Source organism: Silurus aristotelis, assembly GCF_946808225.1.
Source record: "Silurus aristotelis genome assembly, chromosome: 16".
NCBI lineage: Eukaryota > Metazoa > Chordata > Actinopteri > Siluriformes > Siluridae > Silurus > Silurus aristotelis.
This window is the reverse complement of record NC_139589.1, coordinates 4,813,521-4,837,467: the sequence shown is the minus strand read 5'-3', so window position 1 is coordinate 4,837,467 and position 23,947 is coordinate 4,813,521. Positions and strand designations below refer to the sequence as shown.

At 34.3% G+C, this 23,947-nt stretch overlaps 2 protein-coding genes across 2 annotated transcripts; both read right to left on the bottom strand.

Moving 5' to 3' along the window:
• Positions 1-10,401: 10,401 nt before the first annotated feature.
• LOC310739446 (snake venom vascular endothelial growth factor toxin-like) lies at positions 10,402-15,037 on the bottom strand. Its single transcript, XM_083565372.1, has 4 exons — positions 14,721-15,037; positions 12,206-12,248; positions 10,763-10,959; positions 10,402-10,625 (listed from the first exon to the last, which is right to left on the bottom strand). The coding sequence occupies exons 1-4, from the start codon at positions 14,880-14,882 to the stop codon at positions 10,545-10,547; spliced, it is 483 nt and encodes a 160-aa protein (XP_083421498.1). The 5' UTR covers positions 14,883-15,037; the 3' UTR covers positions 10,402-10,544.
• Positions 15,038-16,259: 1,222 nt separating this feature from the next.
• On the bottom strand, positions 16,260-22,906 carry adssl (adenylosuccinate synthase, like). The gene is made up of 13 exons (XM_083564614.1): positions 22,404-22,906; positions 21,916-22,018; positions 20,068-20,136; positions 19,896-19,946; positions 19,696-19,762; positions 19,492-19,599; positions 19,317-19,398; positions 18,426-18,552; positions 18,132-18,286; positions 17,921-18,045; positions 17,722-17,819; positions 17,459-17,608; positions 16,260-17,253 (listed from the first exon to the last, which is right to left on the bottom strand). The coding sequence occupies exons 1-13, from the start codon at positions 22,620-22,622 to the stop codon at positions 17,201-17,203; spliced, it is 1,407 nt and encodes a 468-aa protein (XP_083420740.1). The 5' UTR covers positions 22,623-22,906; the 3' UTR covers positions 16,260-17,200.
• Between the last annotated feature and the right edge of the window lie 1,041 nt (positions 22,907-23,947).

The following is a 23,947-nucleotide window of genomic DNA, read 5'->3' as shown; positions in this document are numbered from 1 at the left end:
AAAAATGCAAATCGATTCTTCTATTAAAAGCGTTCTACAAAATAACTGAACTAAACATATTATGATTTTTTCTTGTTGTAATTATACCTTACATAACAAACTTCTGATTGTGACTCCTTTTAAAAGATTACCTAAAGCTACAAAATGAACAGAACAAAGATCAAATAATAAAATATCAAACTTATACATTCTGTAATATTAAATCAAATTTATCAATATTGAAAAATTCTGCAAAATAATCAGACTTCAAGATATGTTCTATTCTTAGACTCAGAAAAGAAACTCCACTATAAAGCAGAGCCACAAAAAATTAGTTGATACTCATAATGTTCCTCTCCACGGAAATCTTTAGTAAAAGGCGAAAGATTTATACGATATGAGGAGAAACAAGAGTGATAACCAAACACCATCTAGAGTCCCACCTCATACCAGACACAACACACTACTGGGTAATGGTGAACAAATGTTATAGCCTAGAACCAAATAATTAAACACAAGCCTATTCTCTTTATATATATATATATATATATATATATATATATATATATATATATATATATATATATATATATATATATATATATATATATATATATATGCCAAATGACCTTAAGAAACCTTTTTTACAAACATGCGAGATGCAAAGCACCATGGGATGCATCTCATTAGCCCGCCCCCAGCATGTATGTCTTGAATTTACCAATGAAACTATGGTAAACTACAGGAACTTTTGGCAAACCTCTGTATGAAACGGTCCAGAAAAATAAACCTGAACAAATTGCAATCTCTTCCAATGGATGAAAACAGCAGTTTGAATGATTGTTTTGTATTTAAGGACACATCACTGAACAGCTCAGTCCAATAATTATAAAAACTATAAAACATAAGGATATTCGGTGCCACCCAGATGCAGATCAGTTCTTTTTTTTTTTAAGTCTGTTTTTTCTCATTGTTTCTTCCTCATGCTATTTCAGGAAGTTTTTTCTTGCCACCATCACTACCAGTGTTGTGCTAATTACTAAGAAATAAAAACTAGTTACAGTTACTCGTTACTTCATTAAAAAAGTAACTCAATTACTTTGTTGATTACTTTCACCAAAAAGTAATGCGTTACTGTTAAAAGTAACTTTTCAGTTACTTTTTTAAAGAAAGTTCTTCAATGTTTGCATTAATGCCCTTTTATGCGTTATGATCTATACAAACACAAAACTGACTAAAACACAAAGTAATTTTTAAACACTATTTTATTTAAGTCAGAGCAGCACAAACTGAATATATTACAAGGATTTCTGAAATAAATAACAAAACAAGCAGAATAATATATTCGCAATCAAAATCTAAAGTGGCTCCTGCTGTTGTGTTGAGCTCTTAAAAATGTTCCTTTCACAGCTTAAGTATGAAAATTATCAACAATATACAACACAACACAAAACATTTTGAAATGAATAAATGAAAGCAATCCGAATTATTCAGAATCAATTTGGAGAAAGTCAGCACCAAAAAAAAACGCTATTATTGACAACCATAAATGATATGCATTAAAAACTGGTAACAGTTTGGGGAAGATCAACATAAGGCTGGAAAAGCCAGGTGTCAATTTATTTGTCAAAGAAGTGTGTATAACATTGTATACTTTACAAATATAAAATGTGCAATAGCTTTGTTGATCTGTCCCTGGCTAACAGTCCTGTTAAAATCTAGTCGCTGTTGTTTGGCTGGAGGGGATTGACCCACAATTTGATTTGATTTGATTTGATTTGACTTTGAGTGTGTCCACCGACAACGGGTGAGCTTCTATCTTCGTCGAGGCATGGAGTTTCTGGAGGAGCTTCAACAGATTGGAGTTGCTGTTTATCGCAGTAGATACGACCTTCGAACCAGAAAGACACAACTTTCATTTGACTAAAAGGTTTTTATGCTCAACTAAAGTGAAATAATGAGCATATTTCCACTTTGAAAAAACTCATTACTGCCGCACAGACCTGAATAAACGGAGACACGCCCACAGTGCGTCTTCTTCGTGTTTACAGTGGTTCATCCATCAATCCTACAATGCGTCTCTGCTGTAAACAGGTTGGACTGTAGTCTACACTTCAGCCGAAATTCATTCATTTTATAAAAGTAACGGGTAACGCACCATACGGTAACGGAGTTACTTTATTTAAAAAGTAATGCGTTACAGCACATGTGTCAAACTCAAGGCCCGATGTACAATTACATCTGGCCCGCGAGATGATTTTATAAAGAGCTATTATTATTGTTATTAATGTCCCGGCAATATGAAGCGCTGATAACACAAACTACAGATCCCATAATGCAGCGCTTCAGCTGCCTTACCGAACACTAGACTACCTGGGAACATTCCAGCGTCAATCAAGTCGAGCTCCTGTTGATGTATTTAACCCTATAGTAAAGTTATTTTTAAGCTCCTCACAATGACCAAGAGAAAAGTGGATTCTGAAAACAGAGCCTTTCAAAACCGATTGGATTCTGAGTAGATGTTTACTGTCACTGCAGGTAAACACGTGTGTCTTATTTGTGGAGCGAATGTGGCTGTAATTAAGGAATTATATCTAAGACGGAAATACGAGACAAAACATCAGGAGAAGCTGAAAAACCTTAATGCAGAGCAGAAGATACAGAAAGTAGAAGAGTTAAAGAAGAATCTGACATTTCAGCAGATGTTTCTCACCAGAGCAAATTCACAAAGTGAAGCTGGTGTGAAAACAGAGGAGAAATCAGTCACATCAGCCATTTACTGAGGGAGAGTTTCTGAAGAGCTGCATGATGAAGGTGTGAGACGTCTGGTGTTTGACTGGAGATATTTTTATGGAGAGCAAGATATCTTAAGTTATATAAAGTTTAAGATTATTTATTTTGGAATAATATTCCAGTCTGGTTTTTATTCATATTTATGTAAAAAAAAAACAAAAAAACATTTAGTTTTAGTGTGTTTAATAAATGTTTGTCCCTTTCGGCCCACGACTTAAAGTGTGCTTTGAGTTTTGGTCCCCGGTGCAATTGAGTTTGACACCCATGCGTAACAATATTAGTTACTGTCAAAAGTAATTGCGTTACAGTAACGCGTTACTACCCGACACTGGTCATTACTTCCTTACTCATTATGAATAAACTAATAGGAAGTAAACAGTTATATTGTATAACCTCTATCTCTGTAAAGCTGCTTTGAGACATTGTCCATTGTTAAAAGCACTCTACAAAAAAACAATTGAATATTTTTAATATTTCGTTTTAATTATACCTTACTGGCAAAATACTGGTTGTGACTTCTTAAAACTACAAAATTGAACTGGGTAAAGAACAAAATCTAAGAGAACTTGATAATGTATATATTCTATAGTTGAGTTCTAGTTTATTGAGGTTAAACATCATCACAAAACACAACAAATATTTTACTTTGATTCTGTTTTTATACAGCAGAAAGAAGCTCCACTTAAAAGTGGAGCTATAAAAAAATTAGTTGATACTCATAATGTTCCTCTCCACGGAAATCTTTAGTAAAAGGCGAAAGATTTATACGATATGAAGAGAAACAAGAGTGATAACCAAACACAATCTAGAGTCAAACCTCATAGCAGAAACAACACACTACTGGGTAATGGTGAACAAATAATCAACTAGAACCAAATAATTAAACACAAGCTTGTTCCCTTTATATATATATATATATATATATATATATATATATATATATATATATATATATATATATATATATATATATATATATATATATGTATGTATGCCAAATGACCTTAAGAAACTTTTTAAAGAACATGCGAGATGCAAAGCACCATGGGATGCATATCATTAACCCGCCCCCAGCATTTTTTTTCTGGAATTTACAAATGAAACTACGGTAAACTACGGTAACTTTTGGCAAACCTCTGTATGAAACAGTCCAGAAAAATAAACCTGAACAAATTACAATCTGTTCCAATTGATGAAAACTAAAGTTTGCATGATTAGTTTTGTATTTAAGGACACATCACTGAACAGCTCAGTCCAACAATGATAAACTTTCTTTCGGCTTCTCCCGTTAGGGGTCGCCACAGCGGATCCTCCGCACGTTTTGATTTGGCACATGTTTTACGCTGGATGCCCTTCCTAACGCAACCCTCCCCAATTTATCCGGGCTTGGGACCGGCACTGAGAGTGGCTGGGGATGGTTCCCTGACCGGGGATCGAACCCGGGTCGCAGCGGTGAGAGCGCTGCGTCTTAACCACTAGACCACCAGGGGACCTCAGTCCAACAATGATAAAAACTATAAAGAATGAAGAATGCCACCCAGATGCGGATCGGTTCTTTTTTTTTTTTTTTGAGTCTGGTTTTTCTTAATGTTTCTTCCTCATGCCATCTCAGAGAGTTTTTCCTTGTCACCGTCAATACTTCCTTAATCATTATGAATAAACTAATAGGAAGTAAACAGTAATATTGTATAACCTCTTTATCTCTGTAAAGCTTCTTTGAGACATTGTCCATTGTTAAAGAATCTCTACAAAATAACATGAATATTTTGAATAATTTTTCATGGTTTTGACAATTCTGGTTTTGACTTCTTCAGAGAAGAATGCAATTAACTTCCCAAAACTACAAAGTTGAACTACTTAAATAAAATCTAAGACCATTTTAAATTGAAATCATCTATAGTTGAGAATAAATTGTCCAAGATTTAAAATCACCACAACTCAAACAACAAAAATGCTACTTTGATTCTTATTTTTTACACTGGAAAGAAGCTCCACTGTAAAGTGGAGCCACAAAAAATTAATTAATACTCATAATGTTCCTCTCCACAGAAATCTTTAGTAAAAGGCGAAAGATTTATACGATATGAAGAGAAACAAGAGTGATAATCTAGTGAGCTTGGGCATCCCACCTCATACCAGAAACAACACACTACTGGGTGATGGTGAGGAGTTAACAACGTAGAATCAATAAATAAGAACAAGCGAGATGCAAAGCACCATGGGATGCATCTCATTAGCCCGCCCCCAGCATTTTTTTTCTTGAATTTACCAATGAAACTACAGTAAACTACAGGAACTTTTGGCAAACCTCTGTATGAAACGGTCCAGAAAAATAAACCTGAACAAATTACAATCTGTTCCAGTGCATGATTGTTTTGTATTTAAGGACACATCACTGAACAGCTCAGTCCAACAATGATAAAACTATAAAACAAAAGGACCTTCGGTGCTACCCAGATGCGTCTGAGTTCTTTGTTTGAGTCTGTTTTTTCCTCCATGTTTCTTACTCATTCCATCTCAGGAAGTTTTTCCTTTCTGTCTTACTCATAAGGACTAAACTAATAGGAAGGAAGTATGAAAATCTTCAAAATGTATGTTTTTACTAACGTCAAAGAATGATGAACTTCTAAAAACTACTAAATTTTATAAAGGCCAACATTGATGTTCTCCTAAAATTTAACTGCTTATAATTCAGTTTATATTAGTTTAAATTAAGCACTACTGCAAATTAATCTAAACTTAGTAAAATATATTTGAAATCTGTTTTTAATACTCAGGAAAGAAGCTCCACTATAAAGTGGAGCCACAAAAAATTAGTTGATACTCATAATGTTCCTCTCCACGGAAATCCTTAGTAAAAGGCGAAAGATTTATACGATATGAAGAAAAACAAGAGTGATAATTTAGGGCTCTTGGGAGTCCCACCTCATACCAGACACAACACACTACTGGGTAATGGTGAACAATTAATCGTACCGTAATTAAAATAAACAAATAGAAGATTTAACATAAACTACATGGAAAGCAGTCCAAGCAACTTTAAAAAATAACATGTACCACAGACAAATGACAAAATAGTTTATTTATCCATTGAAGACCCTATGGGATATATGTTAATATAGCACCATCCCCCAGCATTCTCTCTCCGTATTTACATATACATCATTTCAGAGGTTTAAAACAAGCTATTTGGTGGGAACTTAATTACAAATAATTAATGATTCTTTTTATTTCACGTTTTCAGGGAATAATGATCTTTTTCAGCCATAGTGCCAAGCCTTGAACATGTCAACTTTTATATTTTAATGTCCTACATTCACAAATGTAAATTGTCTAAATCACTTCCTAAAATATTGCCTTTCCTCTGTGAAATACAAAACTTTTTTAAACTCGTTGAATCTAATAGAAAACCACAAATCTTCTCTGTTACTGTTCGATACTCCGTACCAATCAATGATACACTGATTTATTTTTTTCTTTTAATAAATTAGTTTATTTAATATATTTTTTTCCTTCCTTTTATTACTTATTTAAAAGTTTTTTGGATTACTCTGTCTAGTATTATTTAATTACATATTTTTTTGTTGTTTGCTTATTCTCATTGTATTCTACTTGTTTTTTGTTACGTTAAATGTGGATAGTTAATTGTATAATTCAAACGTTTGTACCTGAATCTTTATGTTATATTGTTATTCTTTTAAATTTACAAAGAAACAAACAAAAAAACATTTCAGAGGATTATTTTTTAAACAGAACTATCGCTTTAAAATACCGTAACGAATGCTATTAGTTTTTTTCCCCTATTTTTATCCCTGCCTACAAAAGTGTCATTTAAAAATATGGACCTATTTTGTTGGTGTAACAACGGAGGTCTGATTTATTACATTTAAAAAAATATATATTTACATTTATAAAACTGTCAGGTTTTTTTCATGTTAGATTAAAGCCCATTGATGTAAAAACAAACAAAAAAATTTTGCATTAAAAACTATGTTTGAATTTATTTTTATTAAAAAAATTATAATTAAATTTATTAAATTTATTTAAAATAAAATTTTGAATGAGGGACATTGTAAAGTTATGAATAAATGTTAGATAAATCATGAAACTTCTAACATTTAATTTTACATCAAAGTGTTGTTGTAAATTGTACATTGGACTTTACCAATATAGAAATGTTTTTGTGATGCTAAAGTTAAGCTTCATTCTTATTATGTAATATAGTTATATACTCTTCCCACATTTTAATGTAACCTTCTGGCAAATGTCAAACACAAAATAGATTTTACAGAGATAAAATCACCAACTAATTATTTCCTGTTGTTTTATACATTCACAGGAAATTTCATCATCAGCTTGAACCGCAAAACAATTTCACTTTTTTAGCCCATGATTTTCTTTTCCACAGAAATCTATAATAAAAGGTTATAGATTTAGATAAGATAAAAACAAGTATTATGTGTATGGAGTCACATTACTGTATCACATAAACTAATAGGTAACAGTCAATACCTGATTACTTCTTAATCAAATTCAACAATAACTTATTATAAAATACAAACTAAGAAAGAGAAGGGCAGAACAAGAGAGTGATTTTCACAAAGTTTAACAAGCTTTAAAGCTTGTTAAAGCTTTAAAGCTTTTTTTTTTCTTTTTTTTTTAAACCATCTGTTTGGTATATGTTTTACTGAGTATAACAAAAATGTACCAAATTTAATGGCTGAATAACATGCTCAAATTTCAATAATAAAAAAAAAAATTCTGAACATAGCAAAAGTAACCAACCAAACAAACTATATATAAATCATCAACAAAGTTATATATATATATATATATATATATATATATATATATTATATATACAGTGGGTACGGAAAGTATTCAGACCCCCTTAAATTTTTCACTCTTTGTTATATTGCAGCCATTTGCTTAAATCATTTAAGTTCATTCTTCTTCCTTATGAATGTACACATAGCACCCTATATTGACAGAAAAACACAGAATTGTTGACATTGTTGCAGATTTATTAAAAAAGAAAAACTGAAATATCACATGGTCCTAAGTATTCAGACCCTTTGCTGTGACACTCATATATTTAACTCAGGTGCTTTCCATTTCTTCTGATCATCCTTGAGATGGTTCTATACCTTCATTTGAGTCCAGCTGTGTTTGATTATACTGATTGGACTTGATTAGGAAAGCCACACACCTGTCTATATAAGACCTTCCAGATCACAATTCATGTCAGAGCAAATGAGAATCATGAGGTCAAAGGAACTGCCTGAAGAGCTCAGAGACAGAATTGTGGCAAGGCACAGATCTGGCCAAGGTTACAAAAAGATTTCTGCTGCACTTAAGGTTCCTAAGAGCACAGTGGCCTCGATAATCCTCAAATGGTAGACGTTTGGGACGACCAGAACCCTTCCTAGAGCTGGCCGTCCGGCCAAACTGAGCTATCGGGGGAGAAGAGCCTTGGTGAGAGAGGTAAAGAAGAACCCAAAGATCACTGTGGCTGAGCTCCAGAGATGCAGTCAGGAGATGGGAGAAAGTTGTAAAAAGTCAACCATCACTGCAGCCCTCCACCAGTCGGGGCTTTATGGCAGAGTGGCCCGACGGAAGCCTCTCCTCAGTGTAAGACACATGAAAGCCTGCATGGAGTTTGCTAAAAAACACCTGAAGGACTCCAAGATGGTGAGAAATAAGATTCTCTGGTCTGATGAGACCAAAATAGAACTTTTTGGCCTTAATTCTAAGCGGTATGTGTGGAGAAAACCAGGCACTGCTCATCACCTGTCCAATACAGTCCCAACAGTGAAGCATGGTGGTGGCAGCATCATGCTGTGGGGGTGTTTTTCAGCTGCAGGGACAGGACGACTGGTTGCAATCGAGGGAAAGATGAATGCGGCCAAGTACAGGGATATCCTTTACAAAAACCTTCTCCAGAGTGCTCTGGACCTCAGACTGGGCCGAAGGTTTACCTTCCAACAAGACAATGACCCTAAGCACACAGCTAAAATAACGAAGGAGTGGCTTCACAACGTGACTGTTCTTGAATGGCCCAGCCAGAGCCCTGACTTAAACCCAATTGAGCATCTCTGGAGAGACCTAAAAATGGCTGTCCACCAACGTTTACCATCCAACCTGACAGAACTGGAGAGGATCTGCAAGGAGGAATGGCAGAGGATCCCCAAATCCAGGTGTGAAAGACTTGTTGCATCTTTCCCAAAAAGACTCCTGGCTGTATTAGATCAAAAGGGGGCTTCTACTAAATACTGAGCAAAGGGTCTGAATACTTAGGACCATGTGATATTTCCGTTTTTCTTTTTTATTAAATCTGCAACAATGTCAACAATTCTGTGTTTTTCTGTCAGTATGGGGTGCTGTGTGTACATTCATGAGGAAGAAGAATGAACCTAAATGATTTTAGCAAATGGCTGCAATATAACAAAGAGTGAAAAATGTAAGGGGGTCTGAATACTTTCCGTACCCACTGTATATATATATATATATATATATATATATATATATATATATATATATATATATATATATATATATATATATATATATATATAAATCATTATTAATGATATGCATTTCATGGTCCATTAAACAAGTTTTTTTACTGATTATTTTGCAGTGTGTTGCCTATCATTTGAATCATCAATCTTTTACACAGAATAATGTGGTTTTACACATCCGTAGTTTTTCCTGCCACTGGTTGGTAGATAGCAAAGCATCTGTAAAAGTTTAATTACTGTGAGATGTTTCTCATTTTCATAGCCTGTGATGATTACGATCAAAAATCCCAGGAAACACTACCAATGTGTAAAACCACGTCATTCTGAGTAAAAGATTGAAATGATTGAAATGATAGGCAACACATTGCAAAATAATGTGTTGCATTAAAAAAAATGCACCATGGTTCAATGCACCATGAAATGCATATAATTAATCTCTACTATATATAAGTGTGAATGTGGCTTATAGGAAATATTATATTTTGGCATAACATTATTTTCCATTATACCGGATATGAAAGTATAAAAGCAGTTCATAATATATAATCTTCAATTATATATTATTTGTCTGAGATAATATATATGACAAATCACATTTTTACACAAAAAAGCAAATAACTCTATATACTTAAGTTCTGTAAAGGGACTGATAATAATTAGGGTGTTCTTTTCACATTTTTGGGATTTATGTAGTTTTTTTTATGTTGAAAAGAGAATAATCACTAGTGCCATGTAAACTTTACTTTAATGTATTTAGTTCATTTTGGGAATTGTCGCCATGCTTTTATTATTTATTTATTGATTTTATTTTATTTTTAGCAAAATTCAATTAAATATTATTTAGGTCTACAGGTGACAGATTAAACTATAAATTCTATATTTTAAAAGGCTTGTTGACTGCTTTTCTGCTAAAACAATGTAAAGATTCAATACAGACAGTACCACATATACATTTTAAATATAAAAAAATTATTACAAGATAACATATTTATTAAAAATGATTAAATAACTCATCAATAAAGGATGTCGGACTAATTATTCCAGGAATCTGATCTGTAAAATAAATAAATAAATAAATAAAATGAGAATAAAAAGTACACACAAAAAAGGTCAAATGATTATTAATACAGAAATTCTGTTAATAAATCTGGTCAAGAGAAATACAAAAAATTCAACAAGGAGTAACTTGTTTGTAAGTTTGCAAGGGTTTAAGATGAGAAATGTCATGAGGTATTCTTGTATCAAAAGGATTTACCTGCAACTGCAACGAGTGTGTTTCCTAAAATTCAATTTGATGGTTTGTTGTGTACCATCAGAGTAAACGCGAATCACCTATTTAAAAAACATAACAGCATCAGGTTTAGAGTTAAGATTCTGGAGATAAACATGAGAACTGAGGCAATATCATTTAAAGAACGAGACAACTTTATTTCAGTGATTAATTTTTTCATGTTCATCATCACTCATACCTCCAACTTGACAGTCTTGGTTTTCCGAGGCGTACACACTGTAGCCTCATCTGTACAGCAACCCAAACACCGTTGCATTGGCACACAACTAGGCACAATGGTGTATTGTGTCTCGTTTGGAAATTCTTCATGAACATTGATTAAAGTTTCACGAGGTTGGCAGCTACTTTGCAAAATAAGGTCCGAGGTGTTCATCTCTGAAGAACACAAGGAAGGTCAAATTCAGTTTCAGTGTAGAGAATTGCAATCACATGATAGAAGTGGTGGCTTATTGGTAAAGGGCTATTAATTAGAAGGCCACCCAGCTTCCATGGTTGGGTCTGCTCAACCCTGTTCAACTGTATCCTGTTTCACCATTGGGTAAAAAGTCAGTAAAATGTTGACATAACGTGTTTGTTTTTTTTTCTTTCAAAAAGGTTTTTGACCATATACATGCCTTCCTTTATCAACACAATTTACTCATCTTTGTAAACCATCTTTCTAATTCCATGCATGAATAATGTGCTATGTAACAAAGTCACCCGGACCTTGTTACCTGAACATGATAACGAGTGTACTTCAGTGGTGTTTTATACTTTGTGTTCATTTCCTGATCTTCCTAAGAGTCTCACTATCAAATAAAGCCCTTTATGGAATATAAACTGTAATTAAAATAAGTATACTATTTTTTTTCTCAGTTTCTTTGGAGTATTTTTTTAATAAGAAAAGATCAAAACTACTTGTTCAACCTCCACATCAATGTAGTCAACAGTGCACATAAAAAAAACAAAAAAAACAAACAAAAAAAGAAAACGCTAATGTTTTGATACATTTATTTGATCGATTGTGTATAATTGCCTGCTGTTTCTTACATTATCAATAGTTTATCATGTTGATCTAAATATCTTATACTGGGTCTCATCTGAATAGTCTTAACCCCCAAAACATCTGGGCATTTCTATGGGACCCTTTTTTTGTAAATGTGTCTTGAATTGATGAATTGTGCAGATGAATCAGATCAACCTCAATTAAGTTCTATAATATAGGTCAAAGGTCAATCTTGTGAACCTTCAATTGAAGAGCAAACAGAGCAAAACAAAGAATTACAATTTCTGGAAATGGATGAAAAACCAGGAAACGAATGAACACAAGTAGTTTGGTAAAAGTGTGAATCCTGTCCACTCTCTTGCAATCAATATACATACAGTAATATGTACATTTGTGCTGAAGATATTTATAGATGCCATACAGCAGAAAATGTGCATCTCCAATCATTGTAATTCAAACAATATTGACAACATGATTCAAGATATAAACTTAAGATTTAGAGAAAAGAACAGGTTTTTACAAGAAATCCATTTTGCTCTGTTTGCACTAACTGTTTTAGGAATTGCACTAAATGATTTGCAAATATTAAGGATGATCTGAGAAATGCTCCAAATTCAGTGAGTTATGTGCAAATACCTTTATTAGGCTTTAATTTCTCCCCGGTATCCTCATTGTAGTCCTACGTGAAAAGAAAAGAGAAAACACATATTTAAATTGACATGGGGAATTAATTTAAAAAGCAAAAAGCAATCACCCATGAGGTCTCACTGATAGCTCTACTCATCACCACTCAGCAGAGCTATGGCGCTATCATGAGGTTATAATATTATATGTAATTGGTGTAATTATATGATTATTTCCGAATGCTTACAAGTGAATTTCACTAAAACACTAAATCGCTAATCAGTTGTCACTTAAAAGTGTTTAGCTATAAGTTCAACTATATATGTGCAAAGAAAAATCCCAGTATATTATAACCGCTATTAAAGAGCATGCAAGGGTCAATACTTTCTGTCTTAACATGCCACTTATGGGTCCCATTATGGCCAGTTGCTCTACTGAGTTAAATAAGAGCTGGAAAGATAAAAATATATTAGACATTTTACTTATGTGAGTCTTTGTAGGAAAGTGAAAGGTTGTTTTTTGCGCAAGTGTAACTATTTGGTGCGAATCACAAGTCTTTAAAACTCCCTAACCTTCCCAGACTAAACTTCCCATTTCTCAATTCCAGAGAACTTAAGATAACAAGTTACACAGAACTGATTCTAAATGGGGTTTTCAAGTTCACTTCGTCATTAATTTAGAATTTCACGAATGTGCGCACATGTATGCATTTAAGCCTAGTCTGGATACCGAGCCAGTTCCAGCAACACTGGAGAATTCAGCCTGACTGAAAGACCAAGTCATCACAGTGCACCAGCGATGGTAGCAATGATGTACAAATACTTCATTACTGTCCTTAAAAAGATTTTTCTGGTATCGTTACTTTAATTCACTATTTTTGGGACAACTTTTTCCTTTCAAAAATATCTGTAATTTCTACTTCTTTCTTTAGTTTAAATCTATTTGATGACTTGATCAATTTTCTTCTTCTCACCACATGCCGTTTTCAGCCCATCAACCTATTTCTTGTCATTGTGTGGCTTTTTCAATCTACCACTGGCATATCATTTCCTGGATCTCACACACCACAGATGTAAACTAGTTCACGAAGCAAACAGCAAGCAACGCAGAAGGCAACAAGAAGTATGGGGTTAATGTAGAAGAGACAGAGGGAGTCAGTAAAGAAAACATGACAGAGAACAGAGACATTATTGATCACCATCATCATGTTTTCTCGGCTTGTGTTCTATATGGTGGTTGTTCAGCCGGGATACATTCATTATAAAACGAAAATTCATATTTAAAAAAATCGAATGTGTATAGAAAATAAATAAAACCAAATCATGAATTGTACTGAATATAACGTTCCTGTAAAATATGAACTCATACAGATACAAACTCATCACATGAGCCAGGTTTCCAAATTGACCCAAATTTGTTTAGACTACAGTACATATCTGTGCTCTGCCCCCAAGACTGGCTCTACTTACCCACATACTGGCATGAATTTATGAAGTGGAAGAAAACAAAAAAGCTGGTGGAAACCCATGTGGAAATGGGAAGAAGATGGAAGAAAATTACGCACTCAGTTTTCAATTGATCATATCTGTCAGATCCAGTTGGACCTCTGTGGTGAGACTGGATTCGGAATGACATTTTTGACCTCGGATAAAAACACTCATTGCTGTAATGCATGTACATAGAAATGATCCATGCTCTATAAATCTAAGAATACACAATAAAATAAAAGTACACCAGTGACTCGTGCTTACATCATCATAATGCTGTTCTCATTTTGACCACCCAGTCATAGCAGCCACCTGCATTTGATCACGTCCTACAATATATTGTTTAGAAAGCAGACATTCTTCTGTTTCTGAACTTGTTCATCGCACACATCATCCACCAACGGATAAATGACCATCACGTGATTGCAGTACACACTTGGCACGTATACTGGCCATATATCATACATGTGGCCTGTATATTTCTGACAACTCTGTGACAGGACATCAGGTCCAAATAAAAAATCGAGTAGGGGTGTACACAAAATTCAGAGGGAAAGAATCGCAAAACATAATTCTTTTTATTGTTTTTTATTAACGCCGTATATTATTATGAACATTTAACATTTTTTAAACAAAACAAAAAAATGCATTTGGTTGAATAATATATACATTTTATAATATTTAATAAATATATAAAAATTAAATAGAATAAATCAAATTAATGCAATACACCTTTTATTATATTGATTAAATGGAGTCATTGCAATTAAATTGGCAAAAAAATACATTGGTTATATCTGAATAAAAGGAACAAATCGTTTACATTTGCTAGACTGTATTTTAGTAATACAGATGTGGATATGATGTGCATAACTGACCTGTGCTTAGTAGATTAAGAACTTAATTGCAGGCAAATTTAGAGCCAGTAGAGTAGTTAGAGTCTATAAGAGTTAAGACTAAGAGCAATTCTTCTCTATGTAGCTGAAAAAAAAGAAATAAGTGATGTTCACTTGTTCTATGATAATTTTTTTTCCTCCTACCTGAGAGTCAGGGCCACGTGTTTGGAGAGATGGGGTGATGACAAGAACCAGCCAAAGAAACACATGCGACATGATCACAAGCTGAAGATCAAATGAGACCACATGTTGATCGAGATCTTTTAAATGAGAGATGCTCATGGTCAAGTCACGTAGGTTTCCCATGTGGATTTACTTAGTCAGCATGTGGCTGAAATCGAAACCAAATTCTAATTGTAGAAAAGCATGAGCTAAGTGTGCCCTGCTAAATTTCAGAAGTGCAGTAAACAACGATAGGTACAGTAATTAACCTGCTTAATACATTTTTTTTTACGGCGTGAGGAATTATATTGCGCTGCGCATGCGTGCTATCGCCCAATTTACAGCTCGCCATCCTCGGTCCTGGAGTACCATGTCCTGTGTTTTCCCTGCTTTAAACACACCTGATTATCAGCTAATCATCTAATTAACCAAAATTGAGATGGTTGTGATAGAATTGGGGTGACCACAGTTCGTTTGTTTAAAAAAATAAATAAATAAAAAATAAAAATGCCTTAAAAAGCCATTTCATTGAGTAATTTGTTTTTTCTCCATTGTCTATTTTTCATCACCAACATTTTCGCTATGAGACAAATAAATGTTTTGAAAGGAAAGTGGTTTGGGAGCTTTCTGAATTTAAGAAACAGCTCTGTGATTCATCTCGGAATTTACAATTGCGTTTTGTTTTTAGATAGAAGAAAAAAACCAAAAACAAACATGAGTACGTGTCTTTTGGAAAAAAGAGGATATACAGTCACCCTAAGAAAAATGTCCAGGAGTGATAATATTGCTACTAGTAGTCCATCTCTTCACAAGTTGCTCATTTCTAAATTGCTCAGATTAATTATGTTTAATCTGTTTTTATTATCAAATTATTTTAAGGGTTTTTTTTTATCAAGTAAATGAAGTGCATACATACATACATACATATATATATATATATATATATATATATATATATATATATATATATAAATAATACATATACACACACACACACACACACACATATACATACATATACACACACACACACATTTTATATATATATATATATATATATATATATATATATATATATATATATATATATATATATTATACATACACACACACACACACACACCTTGAAACCAAAAATACAACCAACACTTGCAGCAAATTTCTATAAAATTATTCATCGATCTACATTGAACCTATTGACACATTCACCTACCTGTAACCCAGATCTGGTCCGTCACCAATTAGTTCATGGTCAAGGTTCATATGTACATAAGAATTTTTCCTTATGTAACTCCTTGATCTACATAATTGCATCATTTTTTTTTTCCTTTCAAGAAAAACATGGCCTTCCAGGACCATGCACCTCTTGCATAACAAATTATTTACACCATTCAACTAATCATCTGCTTTAAGTCTTGGTCACTTCCAGTTAATAACACAACTAATAATGGACAGCTCAAGATGATGCGGACGTATGCAAGGTGACTGTAGTTTAAAACAAAAAAAACCCAAAAACACTGGTGTGATCAGAACAGTTTATTGTTCCAAAGCAGCAGCCTATATCTCGATACAATCTACGCTCCAGTGGATGGCAACTATGCATTATGGAGTATACGTCCATCTCCTGCATTGCTAGTGTGCTCATCTGTTAAAATTGGTGATGTGCTTGGTGTACTTAGCTAATTAAAAAAAAAGCTTGTGTAAATCTATTTCATTATACAGCCACCAGAGCATTTTAATTGTACAAACCTCAAATTAAAACGTTTTTTAAATCACGATTCATACAATAAATTTCTTGCACAAGATTACATAAAATGTTTGGCTACACTTTACAGTAAACTTTAAAACCCTATTTTCAACACAGATGGAAAAATAGTTTTCTTTTTGTCCTAAAAAGCAATAAATCGAAATAAAGCCTTAATTGTAACAGCGGTGCGCTGCGCTTCATATTAAAATGGACAATAGTTCAGATGAAGAAGAAGAAGAAAAAAAAAAAGGGAGACTTTAACCTGGAATCAATAATTACCACACATTACAGTGGAAAGCTAAATCCAGAGGTCAGAATGGTGCATTTGCACATATAACATTTACATAAAGCTCATTTCAGTGCAGATTTAAAAAGTGGGAGTGTATGACCTCAGAATCTATATGCATCAAGCGTTGCACTAAGAATGGAGATTGAAATTAAAACCGAATTTATATGCAAGAACTGAACTTATTCTGAGGTTTCTCACACACCTGACCCAGAGTCATTCTCTAAATGGACACCCCCCCCATTACTGCCTATGGTCCTGAACTGTAGTTATGCTGGTGCTCACTTTAAGGAGGACATTCTCAGGGTTCTTAACCCAAATGAATTTTTAATACAGAACTAATCCACTACATAAATCCCTGGTCCCAAAAATTTTATGGTCCTGGAAGACTGAAGGATGTGGTGGATTTCAGGTACTGTCCGGTGAATCTTACATCACTTTTATAATGCTCTCCCTGGATTTTCCAACTCCAACCCATTTTACTGGAAAAGAAAACAAACAAAAAAAACGACTTTTAAATGCACCAAAACATCCAGGATGCTGAGATTGATACAAAAGGCCTCGAAAACTAAAGGTCAGGATAGTGATCTCTCATACAAGCTAATCCTTTAAATCATTCACCAGTTTCTGTTCATAGCTAAAGGACATGGGCATCTTTGTTAGGAAAAGAGAGACAAAAATGTATACCTGGCATGTTCAGGAATTTCTCAATAAAGTGAATGTAGTCTTGCGCTTGAGATGGTAGGTCTTCGAACGTGCGAGCTCCCTCGGTGCTGCAGCACCAACCGGGTAACGTCTCGTAGGTCACCACGACTTTCGACAAGAGGTCCATGTTAGCTGCAAATTAAAACAAACAAAAAATATATATATATATATATCACACGTGTCATTTTACACAGAGGGAAAATGGTGATAAAATTAAGATTCCAGATCTAAAACGTATAACTCACCGGGAAAGCTGTCCAAGGGCTTGCCGTCGACGGTGTAGGCCACGCCCACTTTAATCTCCGCCAACGTATCGAGAATGTCCAACTTGGTCAGCGCGATACTGAAGAAAAAAAAGCACAGGGATAAAACAAATGATCTGCTAGACCGTAGACATTTAGAGAAATCCATGGGGGACGACGCTGTGCGTAAAGGCACACTTACGCTGAAAAGCCATTGACCATATGGGCATAACGAACTAAAACCAGGTCCAGCCACCCGCAGCGTCGCCGTCTGCCAGTAGTGACTCCAAATTCCCTTCCTCTTGACTGCAGAAGGTCGCCAACGTCCTACACAACAACCAAAAGTAAAAACCTTCCCAACAGGAAACCATGTACACTCTGTTGTGTCCATCAGTGCATGCTGACAAACTCACATTGTCCTGCTCAGTGGGAAATGCTCCAACACCAACTCGGGTGGTGTACGCTTTAACGACACCATAAACCCGACCAATGTTGGATGGGGGAACCCCGAGACCTGTGCACACACCTCCAACTGTGCAATTGGATGAGGTCACAAAAGGGTAGGTTCCTGTGGAGGGCAAAAATACCCAATCATTTATCTCAAAGATATACACAAAACATTCACGTGTTTATATGTTAAATAAATGTTGGGTGTTCACAGTAATAAGGATTGAAAGAAAGAAACAATAAAGGTGTACAATCCATACCAAAGTCAATATCCAAAAGAGCTGCATTAGCACCTTCAACCAGAATCTTCTTACTCGGGCCAGTGAGAGCTTTATGCATGAAGTATACGCCATCGGTGACTAGAGGCCGCAGCCTTTCTGCATAGACCTAAAGAAAGAGCATAAGCACAAAGTAGTGGTTTTAGATTATATATAAGATGACAAAAGTTATACTCTCGCACAATACGTTAAAGCGGACTTTAGTTTTAGCATCCAACTTAAACAACACAAATAACATTGTTGAACAAAAAAACAAAACAAAACAAAAAATATATATATATATATAAATAAGAGGCTGCTACATACAATTATTTTTCCATACAAGACTAACCACAAATTTATCAGAAGGTGGCAAAACCATCTGAGCCCAGAGTTAGAAAACCCAATGTCAGCACTTATTTGGACTAATGCATATAATGTACAAGAACTGGAACATACGAGTCCCGCCTTCTTCTTCCGGCTGCTCCCATTAGGGGGCGCCACAGCGGCTGATCTTCTCCACACTACTCTGTTCTCTACATCTGCCTCTTTCAAACCAACTACCTGCATGTCCTTTACCACATCCATAAACCTCCTCCTTGGTCTTCCTCTTTTTCTCGTTCCTGGTGGCTCCATCCTCATATACATATACACACACCACATGTTCAAACCTCCCTCACCTTGTCCCTAAAAATGTCCTACATGCGCTGTCCCTCCAATAAAATAGTTTCTAATCCTACTCATCGTCATGCATGAAAATTTCTCAACATCTTCAGAGCTGCTACCTCCAGCTCCACCTCCTGTCTTTTACTCAATGCCACTGTCTCTAAACCATACAACATCGCAAGACAACATACCCTTCGATCACAAATCCCACCATTCCGTCTTTATTACCTTCAGTTGCTCCAGTTCACCATCAATATCGATGTTGAGGTTGGGGTATGTAGTCTGAAATTGTTGAGCCAGAAAACGAAATCTAGAAAAAGAAAGTGGTTTTATAATTTAAAAAAAAGCAGATTTCTTAACATTCAAATTCCACGTGCACAGATTTTAAAAGTCAAATACGTACTTTTCCTCAAAAACGGAAAAATCCGAAACCAAGTCGCAAACTCTTAGTCCGTTACGTGCTGCCTTGGAGGAATATGCTGGACCAATGCCCTTTTTGGTCGTCCCCAAGCTTTATAGTAAAAAAAGAGGAGGGAAAAAAAGACAAATTAAGCAAAACAGTTGGAAACATTTACAAACTTTGTAAATACGCAGCAAGAAAACCTACTTCTTTCCAGCCTGCTGTTGTCTTTGCTGCTCCTGAATCCCATCAACAGCCTGGTGGAAGTTAAACACTGGGGGAAAGAGGAGAAAGAAAAAGTTCATAAACCGGCTGCCTTTTCATTTCAGCAGTGTTGCCCTAAAACATTTCATTGAGATTCTATATCCAAGACTACCATATACACAGATTAACAGATGCGATCCTACCTATATGTGCACGATCTGAAATCCTCAACCTTTCTTCCCAACCCTCAAGACCTGAAAAAAATACAAATAAAAAAATCTCATATAACAGAAAAATAAATGTGGATACACGAATAACTTATTTCAGTCCCACTTTGTGGTGACAAAGACATCTTTACAAACATCTCTGGCTCACCTGTGCCTTTCTGGGAATTTTTCACTGCCTCCTCAAACAGCCCAGGTAAATGAATTACAACACCATTACCTGAAACACAAAATGATTCAACAATAGGGAATTAATGACGACAGAGAGAAATACTTTTGTGACTGCTTGCCTCAACAAATTTACTGCAAACATGAATGGCATTTTTATATAAAGTCTTTAGTATGAACAACAAATGAGGAAAATCTGAACGTCAACAATGTGATAAAATTAAAATGTTATTTATTTGAAGTGGTTTTCTATTTGTAACAATGTTCATTTTTATTATTATTTCAGTTTGAAACGCATGTCTTTTAGCTCCTCAATATTTATTAAACATATGAAACTTTACTAGCCCTGTAAAAAGATAACCATTAAAGCATAAACTTTTCCAGTTCTAGTTCTATTTTAATATTAAATGTTCAAATTATAATGGAGAAAGCCGAGCCGGTGTACATCATAACGCATGTTTACAAACAGCACGTATCATCTGTGATTCACCTCTAGAGGCCGCTCTTGTACTGTACAAAGACCCTGGATTTTTAGGACGCTCCAACGCAGTTGGAAAAACTATTGGTATGGATTTTTGCCGATCAACGATACGGTAATCCTCCGCTTTACCACGGTTCGAATTCGGAATTGCATTTGCCACATAACTAATTTGTTTCGCTGATTTTCCCGGTTTCTCCTCGATAGCACGATAGACCAAAAAACCCTAATAGGGAATTGTTTTTACTGGGTTTTATGGTGAAATAATAAAATTTATTAATAAAAAAGTAATTACTGTATTTTTTGCTAATTTTTTCTGTGTGTGTTTAAAGTGTGTGGGAGAATGATTTAGATCTTGAACAATAAAAAAAAAAATATTGGGGGGGGGGGGGTTTTAGAACATAACCACCATGATAAATGAGGGATTACTGTAGTTCTAGAAATCAACTATTGATGCAGATTAAATGGCAAAACCGATTAATCAGTCGACCTTTAATGTGCATGACGATATAGCAATATTCTCGACATTGCATGACATGTTATGTCCTACTACTTGCATACTTTTCAGCTACACACAAACGTATGTAAAAAAAAAACTTTGTAAAAAAAAAAAAAAAAAAAACTGTATACTTACAATACTAACGTGCATCAATGACAGGGCGTAAGGGAATGTAAAACTTTCTATGAAGACTTGATTGGAAATTCCACCGAATGCCTTGTGATTAAGCTCCACCCCTTTATTAATTATTCATTAAACCCATGTTTTAAAACAGGGGTCCCCAGCCATTGACCAATACTGGGCCACAAAGAAAGAATAAAAGCTTTTAATGTTTACTTATTCAGTATTTTTACACTGACTTTTGAAATCAACAGGATGCTATATTTTTTATATTTTATTTGCCCTGTAATTGGACAAAGTCACATCCCCCTCATGAATTATTCATTAAGCCTATGCTATAAGGCAGATTTCATGAACCACTACAGTACCTGGCATCAGACAGGATCAGAAAGACTACAAACCTGTTTAATTTCTATTTTAATGACTTTCACAATCTGCACGGTGTTTTGTTTATTTATTTATTTTATATATATGTACACACTAAATTAGTAATTAAACCATGTGTACCAAGTAATACTATATGCACGTCATTGTGTATTGCGCATGCGCAGACGGCACCCAACCTCTGCGAACAAACATGGCGATTTTGAGTTGAGCATGTCGACATTAAAGGCAGTAAAGACAGTGGGGGAAAAAAAATATCAGTGTGCTGCTGTGTTTGACCCACAGGGGGCAGCACATTTGTTTCATTATAAGAAACGAGAAGGTCAAATGAAAAATAAGTCAAAACATACCGATAAAGGAGACTGCCTTTTTGTTGAGCACGCCGCTGGGTAAGAGGTGGAAGTCGTACTCCACGCCGTCCACAACCACCGTGTGTCCCGCGTTGTTTCCGCCCTGCGTGACACACAATGAGGTCAGAGATAAAGTGAGGATGAGGGCCGGAGATGAGTGCTGGAGGCTAAAATATTCGGCCCACACGTTTATTCGCGCGTTATTATGCGTCATAAATGATAAAAACAGTTATACGTTATTTATTATAGCTGGTTGAGGGAAAAAATATAATCTATAGATTATATGAAGGTCCACCAGGGGTCCCGGGTTATTAGCCGGTTTATGCTAGCGAACAAGGAAGTCAGAAACGAGGAAGTACCTCAGCAGCCCAGGGTTACGTTTCTAACGATGATCTGACTACTGCTTAAATAATAAAAATAAACCCCAGAATTTATACACGTGTTTATATAAAAACCGCCATGTTCTGTAATGATGTACAATGCAGTACCTGGCATCTACAGACAATGTCCGCGTCCATAGCCAGCAGGTCGACCACTTTCCCCTTCCCCTCATCTCCCCACTGCGCCCCGAGCACCACGGTCACTTTATTCTGCGGCTGAGACTGCGTGCCCGCGGCACCTCCGCCATCGCAGGTCCGTTTAGCCGACGGTTCCCCGTTTAGCGAGGCCGAGGTGTTTCCGTGAGACATCGCGCTGTCTGTAGCCATGCCGCAAATGCGCGCCGGTGCTATGGAAACCCCAAGTGTATACTCTCTGATTGGTCTCCTTTCAAAATAGAGGTCCTGCGAGCGAGAGGACTAAATAAACACACGATCAAAATCAGAATAAGGTTTTCGCTTAGTAATTGTTAATTATATTTTAAAAAATGCGTTAAAAGAGGCGGTGATATTGAGCGGATAAGTAGGATTGTAAGTAGGAGAATACGATTTAACCTATAAGTAAAATGTTTAGGTTTGAAATTTGTCTCTCTGAGTTTGGTGTGTTACTTCACCACCCGGAAGCGCTCGGGTTTTGTCGCGTGAGTGGGCGTGGCTACTTTTGGCGCTCTTTCCAGGCGCCGAGTGTTTGTCTGCCAGGAAACACTTCCTATAGATACATTATCACTCTAAATATATAATAAATATATAATAAATATAAATACATTATCACTCTAAATATATAATAAATATAAATACATTATCACTCTAAATATATAATAAATATAAATACATTATCACTCTTAATATATAATAAATATAAATACATTATCACTCTTAATATATAATAAATATAAATACATTATCACTCTTAATATATAATAAATATAAATACATTATCACTCTAAATATATAATAAATATAAATACATTATCACTCTAAATATATAATAAATATAAATACATTATCACTCTTAATATATAATAAATATAAATACATTATCACTCTAAATATATAATAAATATAAATACATTATCACTCTAAATATATAATAAATATAAATACATTATCACTCTTAATATATAATAAATATAAATACATTATCACTCTTAATATATAATAAATATAAATACATTATCACTCTAAATATATAATAAATATATAATAAATATAAATACATTATCACTCTAAATATATAATAAATATAAATACATTATCACTCTAAATATATAATAAATATAAATACATTATCACTCTAAATATATAATAAATATAAATACATTATCACTCTAAATATATAATAAATATAAATACATTATCACTCTAAATATATAATAAATATAAATACATTATCACTCTTAATATATAATAAATATAAATACATTATCACTCTAAATATATAATAAATATAAATACATTATCACTCTAAATATATAATAAATATAAATACATTATCACTCTAAATATATAATAAATATAAATACATTATCACTCTTAATATATAATAAATATAAATACATTATCACTCTAAATATATAATAAATATAAATACATTATCACTCTTAATATATAATACATATAAATACATTATCACTCTAAATATATAATAAATATAA

What these genes read in the sequence shown, in the direction of transcription:
- LOC310739446 (XM_083565372.1), bottom strand. Translation starts at nt 14,882, where the DNA reads ATGGGAAACCTACGTGACTTGACCATGAGCATCTCTCATTTAAAAGAT. An exon ending in GAAATTAAAGCCTAATAAAG is followed by an intron (nt 10,960 to 12,205) that starts GTATTTGCACAT and finishes TGTGTTCTTCAG; the next exon opens with AGATGAACACCTCGGACCTT. An exon ending in CCAAGACTGTCAAGTTGGAG is followed by an intron (nt 10,626 to 10,762) that starts GTATGAGTGATG and finishes TTTTTTAAATAG; the next exon opens with GTGATTCGCGTTTACTCTGA.
- adssl (XM_083564614.1), bottom strand. Translation starts at nt 22,622, where the DNA reads ATGGCTACAGACAGCGCGATGTCTCACGGAAACACCTCGGCCTCGCTA. An exon ending in TTTTCCGTTTTTGAGGAAAA is followed by an intron (nt 19,399 to 19,491) that starts GTACGTATTTGA and finishes TTCTTTTTCTAG; the next exon opens with ATTTCGTTTTCTGGCTCAAC. An exon ending in GAAATTCCTGAACATGCCAG is followed by an intron (nt 17,254 to 17,458) that starts GTATACATTTTT and finishes TTTCTTTTCCAG; the next exon opens with TAAAATGGGTTGGAGTTGGA.